Source organism: Hippopotamus amphibius, chromosome 12, assembly GCF_030028045.1.
Source record: "Hippopotamus amphibius kiboko isolate mHipAmp2 chromosome 12, mHipAmp2.hap2, whole genome shotgun sequence".
NCBI classification, from domain to species: domain Eukaryota; kingdom Metazoa; phylum Chordata; class Mammalia; order Artiodactyla; family Hippopotamidae; genus Hippopotamus; species Hippopotamus amphibius.
In genome coordinates this window covers 72,863,822-72,881,617 of record NC_080197.1, presented here as the reverse complement: position 1 = coordinate 72,881,617, position 17,796 = coordinate 72,863,822, and the positions used below count along the sequence as shown (strand labels likewise).

The 17,796-nt window shown below is 35.1% G+C and overlaps 1 protein-coding gene across 1 annotated transcript; it reads right to left on the bottom strand.

Annotated features, from left to right (window-relative positions):
- Window positions 1–555: 555 nt before the first annotated feature.
- On the bottom strand, window positions 556–15,830 carry LOC130833473 (killer cell lectin-like receptor subfamily B member 1B allele A). Its single transcript, XM_057703167.1, has 6 exons — window positions 15,636–15,830; window positions 11,727–11,813; window positions 9,886–9,984; window positions 7,108–7,277; window positions 1,446–1,558; window positions 556–858 (listed from the first exon to the last, which is right to left on the bottom strand). The coding sequence occupies exons 1-6, from the start codon at window positions 15,706–15,708 to the stop codon at window positions 741–743; spliced, it is 660 nt and encodes a 219-aa protein (XP_057559150.1). The 5' UTR covers window positions 15,709–15,830; the 3' UTR covers window positions 556–740.
- Window positions 15,831–17,796: the final 1,966 nt, after the last annotated feature.

Genomic DNA, 17,796 nt, shown 5'->3' with positions numbered 1-17,796 from the left:
GGAGAGAAGAGGACAAGTTTGAGAGAGATTTAGTAAAAAAATAAATAAAACTTGGTGATATGAGATGGAAAGGGGAGAGAAGCCTAGAGGGTCGTGGGTGAGAGAGGCTAATAAAAAGACCACAGCTGGTTTATAGATGGTGTAATTGTCTTGTATGGCATATCCTTTATTGAGCTATGGAGTGCTGGAAGATGGTTCCTTTTATGATGAAATTTAATGAATTATTTTTATATGTTGAGTTTGAAGTACCTTTGAGACTTTAGATTTACTATGTTAAATAAGCAGGATGGTATACGTGTCTGGTGATCAGGGAATAATCTGGACTAGAGATATAACTTTGATAGGCATTGCTTTGTATGTGGTGGTTGAAACCATGAGAATGTAAGAGATTAGCCTAGGATATCACAGAAGGAAGGTATAGAAAATTTGAAGACTGAAATTCCAAAAATACTGGCAAAATGAGATGGATGATTGAATAACTACCCTGATTATTCAGATGTAAAAATCTATTCATCATATCTACTCATTTTCTAAAACATTTTATTTTCTCTGTTACCCTTTCCACACTTCTGAGAAATAGTACTATGTCCACATGAATCATAAATGGACACACACACATACACACACACAACAGCCCTCTAGGACACATGCAACCCTCTGAACTTGCCCATGACCTGAGCTCAAATTTCATGTGGTGTCTCTCAGTCAGACAAATAGAGATCAATTTTCTGCCGAGTGAATTACATTTGACAAATCCAGTATTGACGTTTCTCACAATTTTCATTAGCTATCTCAGTATGAGATACCTGGCCACATTTCCTACTCCGGGTCTGGGGCTTTTTTTCTTTCTTTGAAAACCTACAGAAAGAAAGCAAACAATTATCTTTACATCAGCCATGAATATATGCATATGTCCAGCGATGTAAAAGGAAATAGTTTTTAATGAAAATATAATCATTCAAACAATTTAAATATACAGCAGTATGATGGGTAAAGCAATTTTCCCCACTTTCAGCTTTATTTCTCAAAACCTCTCTCCAGAGAAGTTAATAGTTCATTAGAGACAGCTAAAATACAACCTCTGACTTTTTTATCATTTAAAAACTGATCACTGTAAGAAATGAGCAGAAAGTTATGTTTTGTAAACTAAACTTGTGCTCTCATAAGAGAGTTTATACTTGCTAATTTATGTTTTAGATACAAAGATAAAATCAGGCAGCAGGGTAAATCCTGTTTCACATACAAATCTTCCAAGTGGATGGAGGGAGATTTCTTCTCTTTCTCAACTTTCTGTGTGAACCATTTTATAGAAATATTTATCAGACTGTAAATCAGTCAGGAAATTTATACCTGTTCAATCAGTTCAAGGCAAACAATGTCAAATGTCTCTTTCTTGTCCCATACAACATGGGATTAAAACTGCAAAAAAACTGCAATAAACTTACAGCCAGGAGTCAAAAGTGCTATTGTCCATCCAGGTCCATGGTTCCCCTCCAGCAGGAAGCCTCAAACCAATCCAATAAAATTCTGAAGCATGTAGGTTCTGCCATAGGAAAATCTAAAGAGAATAGGGAACGTTATGTGAAACCAAGTGATTCTTACAGATGCAAGAAAAATATCACAAGTGTACCTTCTATGTGCTAGGCACTGCTCTAGAAGCTGGGAATGAACTGGTAAGACATGCTTCATGTTTCCAAATAGATCACAGTGGAGGGGAAAACTATTGCAATTTGATGGGCTGGCCACTAAGCAACAATTATATACAGTGTTAGACACCAGGGCTGTGGCGTGCAGCTGCCTAATTTGAGTCCTTGTGCTACTAGTTACTACTACACATCTTTGCACAGTCATTCAATCTTTTTACTCCTGTATTTTTCCAATCACTAAAATTCAAGATTATAATAGTACCTATCTCAAAGAGCTATTATTGTTTTGTTAATAAATAACATTATTAAACACTGCCTGGCACATCATAAATGCTCCTTGCATAAATGTTAGTGGTTACTGCTAAATACAATCATGAAATAATATACATAGGGAATACACAGGGAAAGTTACATAAAGAAAGCAGTCTCTGAGCTGATGAGACATGTTTGCAGGGGTGTTTTGTGTTTGTTTTTGTCTTTTCCTAAGATTTGTTTGATGTGGACCATTTTAAAGCCTTTACTGAATTTAGTATAATATTGTTCTGTTTTATGTTTTGGTTTTTTGGCCACAAGGCATGTGGGATCTTAGCGCCCCTACCAGGGATCGAAGCCACACCCCCTGAATTGGAAGGCAAAGTTTAATCACTGGACTGCCAGGGAAGTCCCTGTTCGTAGGTTTTTAATATCTCTTTTTGTGCAGTAACATAACCCCTGAGCCAAAGTATACGGCCGGATATAATAAAGGTAATTTCCCAGCCTCCCTTTTGGCTAAGTGTGACAATGTCACTGACACAATTTTTGACTAATAGGATAGAATGAATGGATACTAAAATTCTAATTAAGCATTTAAAGAGTAAGCTCATATCCTTCTATTCATCATTTCCTTCTCCCCTGGTGGCTAGAATGTGAACACGGTGGTGAACCAACCAGAAACATGTAGACACAGACAACACCCTACTGTTGACAGCAGAAATCTCACAGCAGTTTAGACTACAATGTCAGTGATGTAACCTATTACATATATCCTAAGACAGATCTCGCCTGTATTTTAACACTTTGATGTTGGAAACATAGAACAATCTATGGCTTATAGCAGTTTAATTGGCAGCTTTGTTTTTGATTTTTAATTCTACCATTGCTTTTAATGGTACTAATGATACATCTTATAATTGAAAATGTCTTAGATTCAAAAAATAAAGTTAACATCCATTTGTTTAAGCTACAGCAGTTCTGGCTCTCTGTCACGTGCAGCTGAATTCATATGCTAAATGACAAAGCTGTTTGTTGGAAAATAGTCATTAGGCATATAAGAGAGAGAATGGTATTTCTCCACTGAATTGTCTTTGCAGTGTGGTAAAACAAAACAAAACAAAACAAAAAACCAGTTGACTGTATTTGTGTTAGTCTATATCTGGGATCTATAACTCTCTTCTTTGCCAATACTACACCATATTAATTAATTTAGCTTTATAGTAAGACTTGAAATTGAGTACTGTAAGTCTTTTATTCTTCTGCTTTCTTTGGGTTTAGCCTGCTCTTTTTGTAGTGTTTCTTTTTTCTTTTTTTTTTTAAGTAGGAGCTTAGATTAATGATTCTATATTATCTTCTTTTCAAATATAAGCATTTGATGCTATAAATTTGCCTCTAACCTGCTTAAACTGAAATCCATGAATTTTGACATTATAGTCTTATTTTCATTCAACTCCAAATATATTTTTAAAAAACTTGCCCTGATGCTTCCTTGACCCATACATTGTTTAAAAGTGTGTTGTTTAACTTTCAGATGTGTGGGATATTTCCAAATATCTTTCTGTTCCTAATTCCCAGTATAATTTTGTTATGGTCTGAGACATACTCTGTGTGATATCTATGTTTGTAAATTTTTAGCTTTTTTAGATCCCAAAACATGATTTGTCTTCATGAAAGTTCCTTGAAAAAAAAAATGTGTATTCTGCTGTTGTTGGATAGTTTTCTACAAGATCAGTTAGGTGTAATTGGTTGATAGTTTTTCAGATTGATTGATTGATTATCTATTTGTTTTATCAGTTACTCAGAGAGGAGTGTTGACATCTCCAACTATAACTGGGGATTTGTCCATTTCCCCCTTCAGTTCTATCAGTGTTTGCTTTCTTGCATTCACATGTATAATTGACCCCTATTACGGGCTTCAAGGGCTAGAGAGTAGTGTATTATGGGCTAAATTGTGTCTCTTCAAAATTCATGCACTAAAGCTCTAACCTCCAAAACTTCAAACTGTGACTGCATTTGGAGACACAGCCTTTAGAAAGGTAATTAAGCTAGAATGTGGCTGTTAGGGTAGATATTAATTCAATCTGATTGGTGTCCTTATAAGAAGAAATTTGGACACACAGAGAGATAGAGATACATGCATACAGAGGAAAGACCATGTGAGGACACAGCAAGAAGGTGGCCATCTACAAGCCAAGAGGAGAGGCCTCTTAAGGAAACAAACCTGCCAACACCTTGATCTTGGACTTCCAGGCTTCAGAGCTATGAGGAATAAATTTCTGCTGATTAAGTCAAGTCCATGGTACTTTGTTATGTTAGCTCTAACAAACTCAGACAATCCCATTATTGTTATGTAATACTCCTTTTTGTTCTAGGGAGTGTCTTGTTTTTCCTTATGTTTTTATATACCTCATAGTGATTGCTGAAAATTAGACATTTTCACCTGCCCTTCTCTAGACAGTAGAGACTGAGTCACATAGTTTTGTGCTTGGAAATGAATACACAGGTTGCGCTCCTAGGTCTTCAATATGGAGTTTCAGTTAATCATTAAGTGATGGGCTAGAGATCTTATTTGTTGTTGCTATGGTTATCCTCACTGTTGCACAGGTTTCAAAATCCTGTAATGATATCTTGTGTTTAATTGGTCCCCCACCCCCACCCCCAGAGGAACATCTCCTTGACCTTGAGCATTTATTTTTCTCTATGCACTGTTTGAGAAAGGATCTCTGCACATCCTTATTTCTCTCCTGTCCCTTTCCCAGCAGTATTCTTCTTGACTTCTTATTTGAAACTTGTTAGCTTTGTAGCAAAATGTGGTGAAGGGAGTGGTCTTTCTTGTTCTGATTATGCCTCGGTTTTAGGCAGGTACTGAATTCCTGTGTTTTCAATGTGTGGTTTTTCCAGTTCTGCTGTCCCTACCCTGGCTGTAGTAGTTGACTGAGTGTGTATTCTTGCCCCTCCCACAGGAGTATTTTTCCCCTGATCCTCTTTCTCACCTACAATGTCATTTTATCAGTTCCCTAAGGGCAGCAGTGTCTGTTGCCCTTTTCTCCCCCACACACATTAAATTAAGCTGCTCTTTACAGGGCAGATAGCAGACAGGGAGAAAGAAGGGTTTGGTGGCATTTCTTTTTTTTTTTTTTTTAATTCACTATTTATTTATTTATTTATATTTATTTTTGGCTGTGTTGGGTCTTCGCTGCTGCACGAGAGCTTTCTCTAGCTGAAGCGAGCTGGGGCTACTCTTCATTGCGGTGTGCAGGCTTCTCATTGCGGTGGCTTCTCTTGTTGCAGAGCACAGGCTCTTGGCACATGGGCTTCAGTAGTTGTGGCATGCAGGCTCAGTAGTTGTGGCACACGGGCTTAGTTGCTCTGTGGCATGTGGGATCTTCCTGGACCAGGGACTGAATCTGCGTCCCCTGCCTTGGCATGTGTATTCTTAACCACTGCACCACCAGGGAAGTCCCTTCGTGGCATTTCTTGCTACTTCTGTATCACTGCTGTTTTATTCTCCCAGATCTGTACCACAGTGACCACTTTCTTATGGTTCTCTTCAATCTCTTTTTCTTTGAGAGCTGTTGGGGTTTGTAGAGAAATAGCTTTAAAGAGATTGTAGAATTCCCCAGGTTTTGCAGACCTTAGGAGCTTCACACTGTTCTGCCACCCTATACTCATCCTTAACTCATTTTTTTCAATTATTTTGGTTGAAATCTTCTTTCCCATGTCTGGTGTCTGATTTTGTCAATCGCAAGTAAGTGAGGATGTGTTTCCTCTCTCCCACAGGTGCCTGCTTCACCCTAGATTATTTTAGTCACTTTAACTTATTTGGGAGCTTGGAGAAGTATTTTCTAGAAAATTATTTTCTGTTTCTTAGAGTAATTATTCTTCTGTAATAGATCTTTTATCTGACTTTGACTTGTCTTTCTTGGAGAAGTTTCAAATGGGGATGCCTGTGCATAAATCCTATGCTGATTCCTTTTGTGTTTGTCTTTGAAAGGAACAAGTGTTTGGCCTATTCATTTGTTTAAGACATGTAACCTAAATTGGAGGAGGAAAATTCTCATTAAACTATGTTGCCTCAGTTCCCCTTTTCTCCAAAATCTGGCTTCTTGACTGCCCAGGAGACATGTTTTCTGCATTTCAGTATTTTTCCCTTTGATGGTGAGCAGGAAATAGATGAGGTTTTTAGTGAAGTCTTTCGTTGCACTGTTTCTCCATGTAGTGAGTTACTGTCTATTCCTTTCAGGGCATTCTTATTAGATACTTCCCAGTTGATACTTGCTTCCCCTTTTTGTCTTAAAATTGACCTCTAAGAGAAGAAAAAAAGTCTCTTTTTAGTTCTTAATCCATTTCAGATTTGGTTCATATTTGAACCAATTTGGACTGCATCTGACAGAGTTTTACAATTTGATATTTGGGGTTACACTGGTTACATTGAAGATAGTTTACTTCTCTTTTTGTTTTTCCTGTTGTTGTGGACTTCTATGAAACTCAGAGGATTTTTTCTTCTGCCCTCAAAAGTTTCAACAGCTGCCCTGCTGTAAATCCCTCCAGATGGCTGTTGTTCAACCGGAATTGTAAAGCCCTGCTAGTCATCGAGTTTTCTGAAACTGAGCCTTTGACATAGCTTGTAATTCCAACATACTAATTCTCATGCTGAGAACCCTCTTTTGATGTTTGCCAATTAACATTTATATTGGCCTTATTTAGAAGGTTCAGTGTCCAACCTTCGCGTAGCAAAATTTCAATTTAAGACAGAGTTAGAAAAATATTAGTTTTCTTCAACAAAGAACAAAATCTAATGAGCAGGACCATGCTGTATTTCCTTTCTCCCAACATCATCTTTAATTTCAGTTGCCATGCTATCTGATTACAACCTTTGTGAGCAATGGTTAAACATGGGAGATGAGATGAGATGAGATGAGATATTTTATGTCCTACATTTAAAATAGAATCTGGTAAACAGTGGGGGTCCCTTGTAAAGAAGAGCTTAGGTATATAATACCAAATGAATTCCTCCTATCCTTAGCCAAAGAAAAAAAAAAAAAGCCTAACATAATAATGTAGTTCAATGATTCATTCAATCAATAATTGTGTAGTTAACAGCAATGGGGTTTAAAAATTTTTCTGTCACAGAAATTTTCAAATTTGTAGCACAAAGAAGGCATTGCAGTTGTGAAGGATGCTATAATCTCCATATTGTATATCTCACCACATCAGTGAAGTCTTGGATCACCATGAGATGTGAATTTTTCATGACACAGTCATCTTTACTTTCATCCCAAGATTTCTTATCTTTAGCAACCAGGTAACATTTCCCTCCATGTAGCTCCCAGTCTTCAGAGGGGCATGATTTACGAGCAGTAGAAGAGTTGAAAGAAACTGGAAGGAAAAAGGATAAGTAATTAAAAGAAACTTGGGACTGTATCCTTAATATTGTATACTAATTAAAGCCTCTCAAAATTTGTTAAATTATGGCCTAAGCTTTCTTTGAAAAAGTTAGTGCTTTTCTCAGGGTGAATTTTGAAAAAATAAAGATTAACAGTAATCACAATATGTTTATATTCTTTCTTTCTCTCTTTCTTTTTTCTCCATTTAATTTATTCTCTTAAAAATATATTATGTTTTCTAACAGCTAGGCAATGCGCAGACACTAGGATAAAGCAATGGACATACAAGCCTCAGAGAGATAAAAATTTTGGGGGAAAAGTAGAAATTAGAGAATTTAATTAGTGGTCTGCCAATGAGCCAGACATTTTGTGAATTATATATCACACTGGAAGAATTTTTCTTGGGCAAGATTTTTGTAATAGGTGGCCCCCAAAACTCAGATAGATTGCTCTTGCCATGTACAAAAGGATCTTGACATCCAAAAACGTGCTGGAAACAGATAGATCTAATTTATAATATTTGCCAGTAGATTTAGATGATGACATAGGTACCATTCACATACCAATAATTTATTGTTTCCTGAAATAAATAGTCTTTAAAAACAAAGATATATATACACACATGACCTGAAGCCACCTAAGAGTAAACAAAAGCAGTCAGATTTTAGAGAGTAGCTGACACTTGAAATAATGTGGAAATAATTAATGACACTTGAAATAATGACAATGTAGAAATTTCCCATTTTTACAACTTTTAGCCTAAGACAGACCACTGTTGGTGCCATGTAAAATGAGTAAAATTTTGGTAGACAATTTGAAGTCTCTCCAGTCTGAATAACCGAAGAACAGAATTTGGGGCAACCACAGATGCTGAAAATAAAGAGTAAATCCCATAAAAGAAAAAAAACATAAAGGGTGTGCACCAACTTCTATATATAAAAATTTTCCAAGGCCCTGGCTGATGCATGTGGAAGCTAGATTACAGCTAAGGATTAAAAACAAAAACAACAACAAAACAAAACAACTGACTTGAAATTTGAACTGCTGCCCAAAAGATAGAAATTTAAATGAATCAAATCAACACTTTTTGGAGAAATATATCAGAATCAATCAAATTTAAAAGAATCAAATACTTTAAAAAACAAGGCAATATTTTTCAGCAGGAAATACAAACAGGAGATTTGGTCACCGAGGACTTTAGATACTTAAATAATCGTATGTCTCATAAATAATAATGTTTACATTATTTTAAGAAATAAAAGAATAAATAAAAAATGATCAGATAACAGGAGACCATCACAAGCTAAATGGTGGGTTTGAAACTAAGTCTATAGGATTGAAAACTATAATCACTGCAATTAGACTCAATGAATGAGCCAACAGCTAAGAAAGAGGAAAAGGAGAACTTGTGAACCACAAGGTAGATCTGAAAACATTGCCAAGAATTCAGCACAAATTGACAATAATGAGGACAAAAATTAGAGGTGACGTGAAATGGAAGCTAGAAAGCAAAGGCCTATCAACCATCTAATTTAAGTTCTAGAAAGAAAATACAGAGAAGATAGACAAAGCATTAGGAATGATGGCTGTATAGTTCTATTAAGTTTTACTTTACATATTTTAAGCCTATTCTATTATTTTATTAAGATGGAACAAATTTCGAGTTGGTATCCTTTGCTGATGGATTGAAACTAGAATTCTAGGACCTGTTACAGATAGGACACTAGTAACAGTAGAAGGATTAGAAAATGTTTGACAGAATTTAAAGCTAGAGCTTTATTTAATACCACTGTTACCACCTGTGTCAAGCATATAGGAGTACAATAATGTGCTTTTGTTTCATGGATAATATCCCACAAAATACGCCCTCATAGTCTCACTAGTTAAAACAAGTTTTTAGAATGTGGTTGAGGGGGCTTGGGAACATCAAAACCTATTTTAAAGTTTTAATGCATTCCTAGAATTTGAGTGTACTCTATAACATGGACTGGCAAGTCTTTCTAATAGAATTATATATGGATATTCAAAAAAAGAAATGTATATCGTTTTTAATATGAAATTAAAACAAATTAACAGATTAAAAAATAATTAAGAAAACAGCTGGAAAGAAAAAGAAAACAGAAAGGACAAATGATTGAGTGTCTTCTTGACCTTAAGAAGTAGGTAAACACATTCAGATGAAAAAACAAGTTAAAGATTTGTATAAGATTACCATTTACAGTTTTTTACATGTAATAACATCAAAAATTTGACAAAAAAACTACCTGATATGATCATGAATTTTAAGAATGAAAATATTTCGACCACATTCTGCACCCATGCATGTCCCAATAGAAATTAAAAAAAGAAAATGTGGTTATTCTAAAAAAAAAACCTCTAAATTCATTTAAAACTCATTATATAAGCTTATTTTTCTAACTTGTCCTGGATCTTTCAATATTTTTGTCAAGGACTGTAATAGGTCTATGAAAAACAATGACCTAAACCATCCCTCTGTAGGGGTAGAGGAATCTCCCCTTTATTCAGGTATACCCAAGTAAAATCCGTACTACTGTCCACACTTGCTCACTCAGGAATTAGGAAATATAGAATAACGTTACCTATTGAGGTGCTTGTTTCAGATTTATTTTGCCCAGAACAGTATTTCTCTTTTGATTCATTATTGACTTGAGTATGTCTTGCAGATTTGAACTGGATAACTAATAAAAGAAGAAACATATTTTCCTAATTAAATACAAATCAGAAAACCTTTAGGTTCTAGTGACTCTGAAGTTCATTAATGTGGAATCTCCACAGTAAATTAAGTGACTAAAAAGTTAGGGGGAAAAACAACATTACTTTTTCCAAGATTTGGACATTCCTTTGCATGAGCTCTTGTTAATCTTATTAATGTTAACTTTTGGGGAATTGAAAAAATATGACCTGGGACCAGAAGGATACTCACACGATTTTTTTTCTGGAGTTTTCATATTTATTTCAATAATAAACACAAAATAACCAGCTCTGGATATAAGCCTCATTTGGACAGTTTGTGTTTTATGAGTTCCTATTAACTGTATCTGGTGTCACCTGATTCATGGAAAGGGTTTTATGTGTTTTGGTTTCAGTTCATGATTCTGTTCCTTTGAGACTGTGCATGTAAATCACATATAGAAGGGTAGGGTGAGCCCAGAGTATTTTTCTACCATGAAGAAGGCATCTGTCTTTCTGATGGCCATTTAACTGAAATGACTTTTGGTAATTTATAATCTCACAATAATGTGTGTTAGGCTGTTAAACCTTTAATGTCTATCATAGTAACAAACAAATCTGTTTTACTAACAAACTACTGTTTTGATAACAAACAAATCTATTATCTTATAAAAAAAGGAAACATAGCAGAGATTTTTTGGGTTGTTTGTTTTGACCCCATGGCTTGGTATGTGAGATCTTGGTTCCCTCACCAGGGATCAAACCCATGCTCCCTGCAGTGGAAGCACAGAGTCTTAATCACTGGACCGCCAGGGAATTCCCAGCAGAGATGTTTAATGCTAAGTATTCTTACTTCTTCCCCTCAGTGTTAAAGCCTCAATTCGACCATTGACTAATGACTTTAAACTAGTCAAACCACTTATCACTCTGGGCTTTAGATTGTTCACTTCAACTGCAGGTTTGACCTTGCTGGTTTCCTTTTTTTCTTTTTTTTTTTGACCTTGCTGGTTCTAGAGCCCCATCCAGGTCTAGAATTCTATGACTTTGCCTACTGACTTATAATTAATTACTAATGACATTCATAATCACTAGTATCATTCACAATGGTATCATAGGCAGATATGGCCTTGGTCTGTTCTAGGATTTGGTTTAATTTGGAAATCTGAATTCCTTAGAATATATATATCATCTGGGAGTTTTTTCCAAGCATTTATTCAATAAAATATGAAAATAATTTCTATATAAAATTGGGCTATGTTTGGCTATATCCACAGTATATGAGTATAATTTTAAATCCTTGATTGAATTGATTGATTTTAGACAAATGTCCTATGCATGAATACAAGATTGATGATGATGTTCAGGAATAAGTAACATGAATAAGCTTAAACAGAAATATGCTTCATTATTTAATTTGCTTTCACTGACCATAGTTTCAGAGAAGCTGCTGTATAACCAGCTTATACACCAGCTGCACTGGGAAATGCATTGTGCATAAAATGCATTTTATGATTTTGGTCATAAAATGTAAATCTAATCTCTTTCCTTTATCAATGAAATGAATCCATAATATGTATTGTATCACATGCTAAAGTTCTATGGAAAATCTCTTTAATTGTGTATCAAATTTCATGTTTTTTGTGAAGTTATAATGTATTGTATGGGAACCACTTGAACAGCAAACACAATTACAATAGGTGGTGATAAAATAATACTTTGGGATAAATAAATGGTATTAATAACTACTTACCCAAGATGCTCAGCACAATTACTATTGCAAGAAGGATGATAATCATTGCACATGCAACTTTCAGGAAAATTCCATGGTGGTTAGAATCTATAAAATTGGATAGATTTCAATAATAAGTCCAGTGAACAATCCCTTAGGTAGTGAGAGGTAGGGAAGGGCTGAATAAACTTTGTCAGTTACTCTCTTGAGTTACTTTCCTTTGAAATATGTAGATCCGGTTTCCTTTAACACACACATACACACACACCATATTTGGTCCCCTGGTTTGCGAAAAGGGGGACCTAGAAAATTGTGAATGGATATAAATTTTTCCTGGTTGATTTACCATACATATTCCTCAGTATTAATCTTAACTATGATTTACTCTCTGCATCTCTAAGGTTTTAAATTTTTTTTTATTGGAGTATAGTTGCTTTACAATAAATACTGTGTTAGCTTTCACTGTGCAGCAAAGTGAGTCAGCAATACATATACATATTTTTTTCCTTCTTTTTTGGATTGCCTTCCCATTTAGTTCACCACAGAGCACTGAGAAGAGTTCCCCCGAGGTACACAGTAGGTTCTCGTTAGTTATCTATTTTATACATAGTATCAATAGTATATACATGTCAATTCCAATCTCCCAATTCATCCTACCCCTGCCCTTTCCCCCTTGTTATCCATGCATTCGTCCTCTATGTCTGTCTCTATTTGTTTTTATATAAGACTGTGAAATTCTCCAGTCTCTAATAAGCTTTCTGACAATGATCGCTTATTTAGATCAATCTGTTCTTTCACATCTCCTCCCTTATACAATATACACCTACTTCCTGTGATACGTAATTGTAATTTCATAAAATCATACATTTTAAAATAAAAGTAACTTAAGGGATAATCTTGTCCAACATTCACATGTTAAAATGGGGATTTCAAGTCCACAATCACACAGTTACTTGATAGCAGAACTGAGATTGTATCTCGGGTCTCTTGACTACCAGATTAGTACTGGGTTCACTATCTGTCTCTTGTATTCAAAAGATAAACAAATCATAAAAAGAAACTGGCATTTTTAGCTTTGGGCTGATAGTTAAAAGCAACAGGCTCTTACCCAAAATAGTTACAGTATATCAGTTCCACAAGATATGTGACATATACACACATACACACAATACTGAGAGCTTACTACTATGACAGATGTTGAAATATAACCAATTACAAAATCAAGTGTTGAGACTGATTAACCTGAGTGTCTATTTAGTGGAATACTATTATAGAGTGTTTTGTTCAAATTACTATTGTTATTAAGTAAAACATCTTTAGTGAGAATGTGTTCTTTTTAAATTTTTTTTTTCTTTAGATTTCTATTGGAGTATAGCTGCTTTCCAATGTTGTGCCACTTTCTGCTGTACAACAAAGTGAATCAGCCGTATTTATACATATATCCCCATACCCCCTCCCAGTGAGACTTACTAATTCTCAAAACACTAAAAGAAGTCCATGTATTTTCTTCTATTAGGCAAAACAATGCAAATTGTTCCAGTCAAGGCAATCACAAGAAGAATGTGATAATATCCCAACACACATTTCTAGTCTGAAGAACTGAGATTACAGACCTAAAAAGCTGGCCAATAAATCATCAGAGTTCATGGAAGGACTAATATAAGCGGTACTAGGTCATTCTTTTAGGTCCCTGAAGTAAACGTTAAGTAAGCATGAATTTCTGTATTTTAGCCTGAGATATTCTCAGTGGAATCATACTTTCTCACTGATATTTCACTCAGTTTCATGGTGGTTGCCCTCCTCGTTTTATATCTTGGAGAACTGATGAACCTATAATATTTAAAATATTTAATATAAATAAGATCCACTTATTTATTCATCCATTTATACATTCATCCACTTACCAAACATCTGTTGATTGCCTGCTATGTACTTAGTACTGTGTGAAGTGCTGGGAATACAAAGATTAAGACATTAGGGAGAGGGTTTCAACACATACGAGGTTCTGAAATGGGAAGGAATATGGTAATTTTAAAGAGCTAAAGAGAAAGCCAACAACCAGAGCAAAATAAGTGGAATTTAGCAAGTTAGAAGAGAAAGGCCAGGGATAATTGTGTAGGAATCTGCAGGAGTCCTATGTATCAAATAGTATCAATGTATCAAATAGTTCTTTCTCTCTTCAATGATAGGACACAAGAGAACAGAAGTTGCATTTATCCACAACAGAAACATGCAGTGAAAGAGTAATAAGACATTTGACTTCTGGTCATAAGCATGACTATGGGTAGGTAATTTAATTTTTATATATTCATACTTCTTCATTTTTAAGATTAGAATATTGGACTGGACAGCATTAAAGATGTTGTCCCGGGACTTCCTAGGTGGCGCAGTGGGTAAGAATCCACCTGCCAATGCAGGGGACATGGGTTCGATCCCTGCCCCAGGAAGATACCACATGCCCCAGAGCAACTAAGCCCGTGCACCGCAACTATTGAGCCTGCGCTTTAGAGCCCATGAGCCACAACTATTGAGCCCATGTGCCGCAACAATTGAAGCCCATGCGCCTAGAGCCCGTGCTCTGCAACAAGAGAGGCCACCACAATGAGAAGCCCATGCAGCACCACAAAGAGTAGCCCCCGCTTGCCACAACTAGAGAAAGCCTGTGAGCAGCAACGAAGACCCAACACAGCCAATAAAATAAATAAATTTATATAAAAAAAAAAAGATGTTGTCCCTAAATCTTTAAACTAGGAAAAGAGTATTTCCATAAACAGAAGAAATTAAATCCTGGAATGCAGGATCAAAAATATTGGTTTTGTTGCTTGAGCTGAGTTAAAATAAGTTCTAGAAAAATGGACCAGTTATATAAGATTTGGGGGGAATGGAGGAATAAGAATGCAGTCTTAGTTCATATTATTTTTCAAACTAAGTTCCATTAACTCATATAAAATGAAAGCTCCCAGTCTATGGAGAGAGGAGAGCAGATAAGCCTCTCTTCAGCAAGCTAGAGAAATAATATTTAAACACAAGAAACCACAGGCTCTTGTAACTGGAGAAAACAGCTCACCAGATCCACTTGAAAACTGAAAACTGAAAAATATAAAAGGAGAAATACATTCTTGGGAAATAATAGAAAAGCAAAACATCAGATTTACTCCACAAGGACACAGCACAGTGAGGAGACTTTCGATTATTTAAACATTTTATTTAAAACATTTTATGTAAATTTTACAATACAAAAATTCCTACCCTTGAGGAGAGAATATGAATACAACATGGAAATTTCCCTAATGCTTCATGTATAAATACACTGGATTTGAAAATCTATTATTTTTGAGATGGTTTGTGATTACGGTACAATCTTATTTTTAACTGTGTGCCTATCTACTCATGTTCCAAAAATATTCTATTACTCAGATAGTCATTAATTCTAAACTTCAGGAAATAAAATACCAACATTTTATGTCTCTTTAGTTTAGCTTAACGTTTTTATCCTACCAATATGCAAACTCCAAAAGACTAAATAACAATGTGAATAATTGCCAGGGATATTTTCCTCAGTGTAAATGAATTTATCATATTATTTTAAAAGGGCAGATTTGCTTGGGGATGAGTTAAGCTGTAGGGCAGAAAGGGGTTATGAGTATTGATGTCACAATGGGAGTAAATTAAATGTTCACCACAAGAAATATAAGGAATAGAGAGTCTAAGAAAACCAAAAGCAAAATTCTACATATTAAGACTAAAGTTACAATCAACTTTATGAACACTTGGTGTCATTAAAAACATTCACTCTTATTCTTGCATTCAGTAAGTTTTGCTTTGAATCTAGTCTTCTATTTCCAGTAAGACAAATATAGACACAGGACAGAAATAAGGGAGATTAAAAGTAAGACATTAATTTTAGTAGAAATTCTAAATCCAACTTACCAGATCTCTGACATGAAGATGAACGTTCTGAAGATGAATGTTTGAGATCAGCATAGACTATATCCCCAGACATTGCATATATCACAAAGAGAGAGAGGACCACAAGTGATAGTTTGATGAAGGGAGTCCCATATTTTTTGCAAACTTCCTGTAAGTGAGATAAACTGAGACAGATGATTTCCTTCCTCTCTTCCAAGTTTGTTGGGTTTCCCCAGCGAATAGAAGGTAAAAGCAATGTGTTTAGCCTTATAAGTCAAGGCAATAGCTTTTTTTGAACTCTTGCATGATATGGAAGAAAACTCCTATTCAGACAGTAGTTTCTTGCTCTTCAGTTAGTTTTCTGCCTATACAGAAGATATTGCATCACTTTCTTCTATAAACCACTTCCTCTTTTAGCTTAAACATATTCTCTGGCAGAAACTCTTTGACCGTCTAGCATTTTCTCCAAAGTGGAAGAGCAATTTAGAAGGGAGGACAAGAAAAAAAGAGGGATTTTTATTATGAAAGTAATAGAAAGAATTGATAGAATTCTCATTTTGAAATGCATTGTAATTACCTAGGTAATACTCTAAAAATTCCCTTAAAGCTATTTCTTCTCTTGTATGCTTTACGATATTAACATCAAACTAAGTTGAGGTAAAGATTATGCAGAGGATTTCCAAACTGAAAAATAATCTATATGAGATAGAAATAACTTTATGTCAAAATAAGTCAAGGTTCTGTCATAAAAAGAAAATGAATCTCATTTTTAAAAGAAGTTCACAGAAATTTACCATTGAATGGCAATATATAATGTGTAAATTTTAATCTCCCATTTCTTCTAAAACTCCACTAAAATTATATTAAAGGATATAAAATGCAGAATAAAAATGTACAAGTTCAAAACAATAAAAAAATAATGGGTTCCAACGGATGATGAAAAAATTCAGCAAATTCCTGGAAGATGGAGAGTAGATGAAGATGTGATCACTGATGGAGCGAAGCAGAAGAAAGTGGAGCCTAGAATACTCAGAGGTAAATAGCTGAGGAGACAGCCCAGCTACCCATGAAATCCTCACAACACTCAAGGCTCAGAAATGTCAGATATAAAACATGACAGGACACATTAGCTGATAGCCAGTAGAGTTGATTTCCTCAAGATCCACCTAAATGCATTGCATAGAATTATTTAAACTGAAGTCACCTCTCCCAGACCCCAATCCAATTAATTTAACCTACATTAATCAAAAATCATTATCAAATGGATTTATTAAAGAGCTATGCAGAACAAACTGCAGTCATGTGTGTAGCTACAATTGGCTTCGGTGGGAATTATAAATGGCTTTAACTGAGGGCACTTTCAATTGATTCAGAGTAAAACAATATAAGGCTTGTAACAAATATACAAAAAACTAAAATCAATGAGTAACCCTGACATGAAGAATCTCTGTTTGTGTTCTTTATGTTACATTTGCTTGTAAAATTTATGTACTTTGTTTCTTTTTTTACACACTGTTTAAAGACTCCAGCATTTTCATTCAAAAGGAAAAGGAAAATATAGGCTCTTGGCAAATACCTGTGATCAAATGAAGGAAGAAAAGTGATGCATGGGGCCACTTCTGCAGTAGCTTTCCGTCAGAGATAATGTTTTATCTTGAAGCTGGTGCATCTATTTTTAAAGCTCATTTAATTCCTTACACGCTCATGATTTATTTGCCTATTGACATGAAAGTGGGCTTCATCACCCATGCTATTATCAATTGGACAAAAAAAAAATCTATCAAGCACCCACAGGATGCACAGATCTGCTTTTGCAATGGTGGCATGGTGTTCATCTGTCCTAAAACTAGGAGTAAGTTTTTTTTAAAAAGAAGCTATAGTACATTGAGAAAGAATTATTATGATTTTTCTGGGAGGAAAAGTGGCTTAATACTGCAGCAAACTCCTCAGAGAAGCCACAAAATCATCTGAGAAGTTTTTTAAGCAACAGCTCCCTGATGTCTAGAATTTATGGGACCAGAAAATATAAAAACTTCACAACTCTGATACACATCTATTTAGGACTCAGTGAAGACGTGCCTCAGGTTTATATGTCTAATTAGGTTTAATCTTATAAGTACCAAATGAGAAAATCTAGAATGTGTTTCAAACAATGTGAAATAGCAATCCTATGAAGTTATAA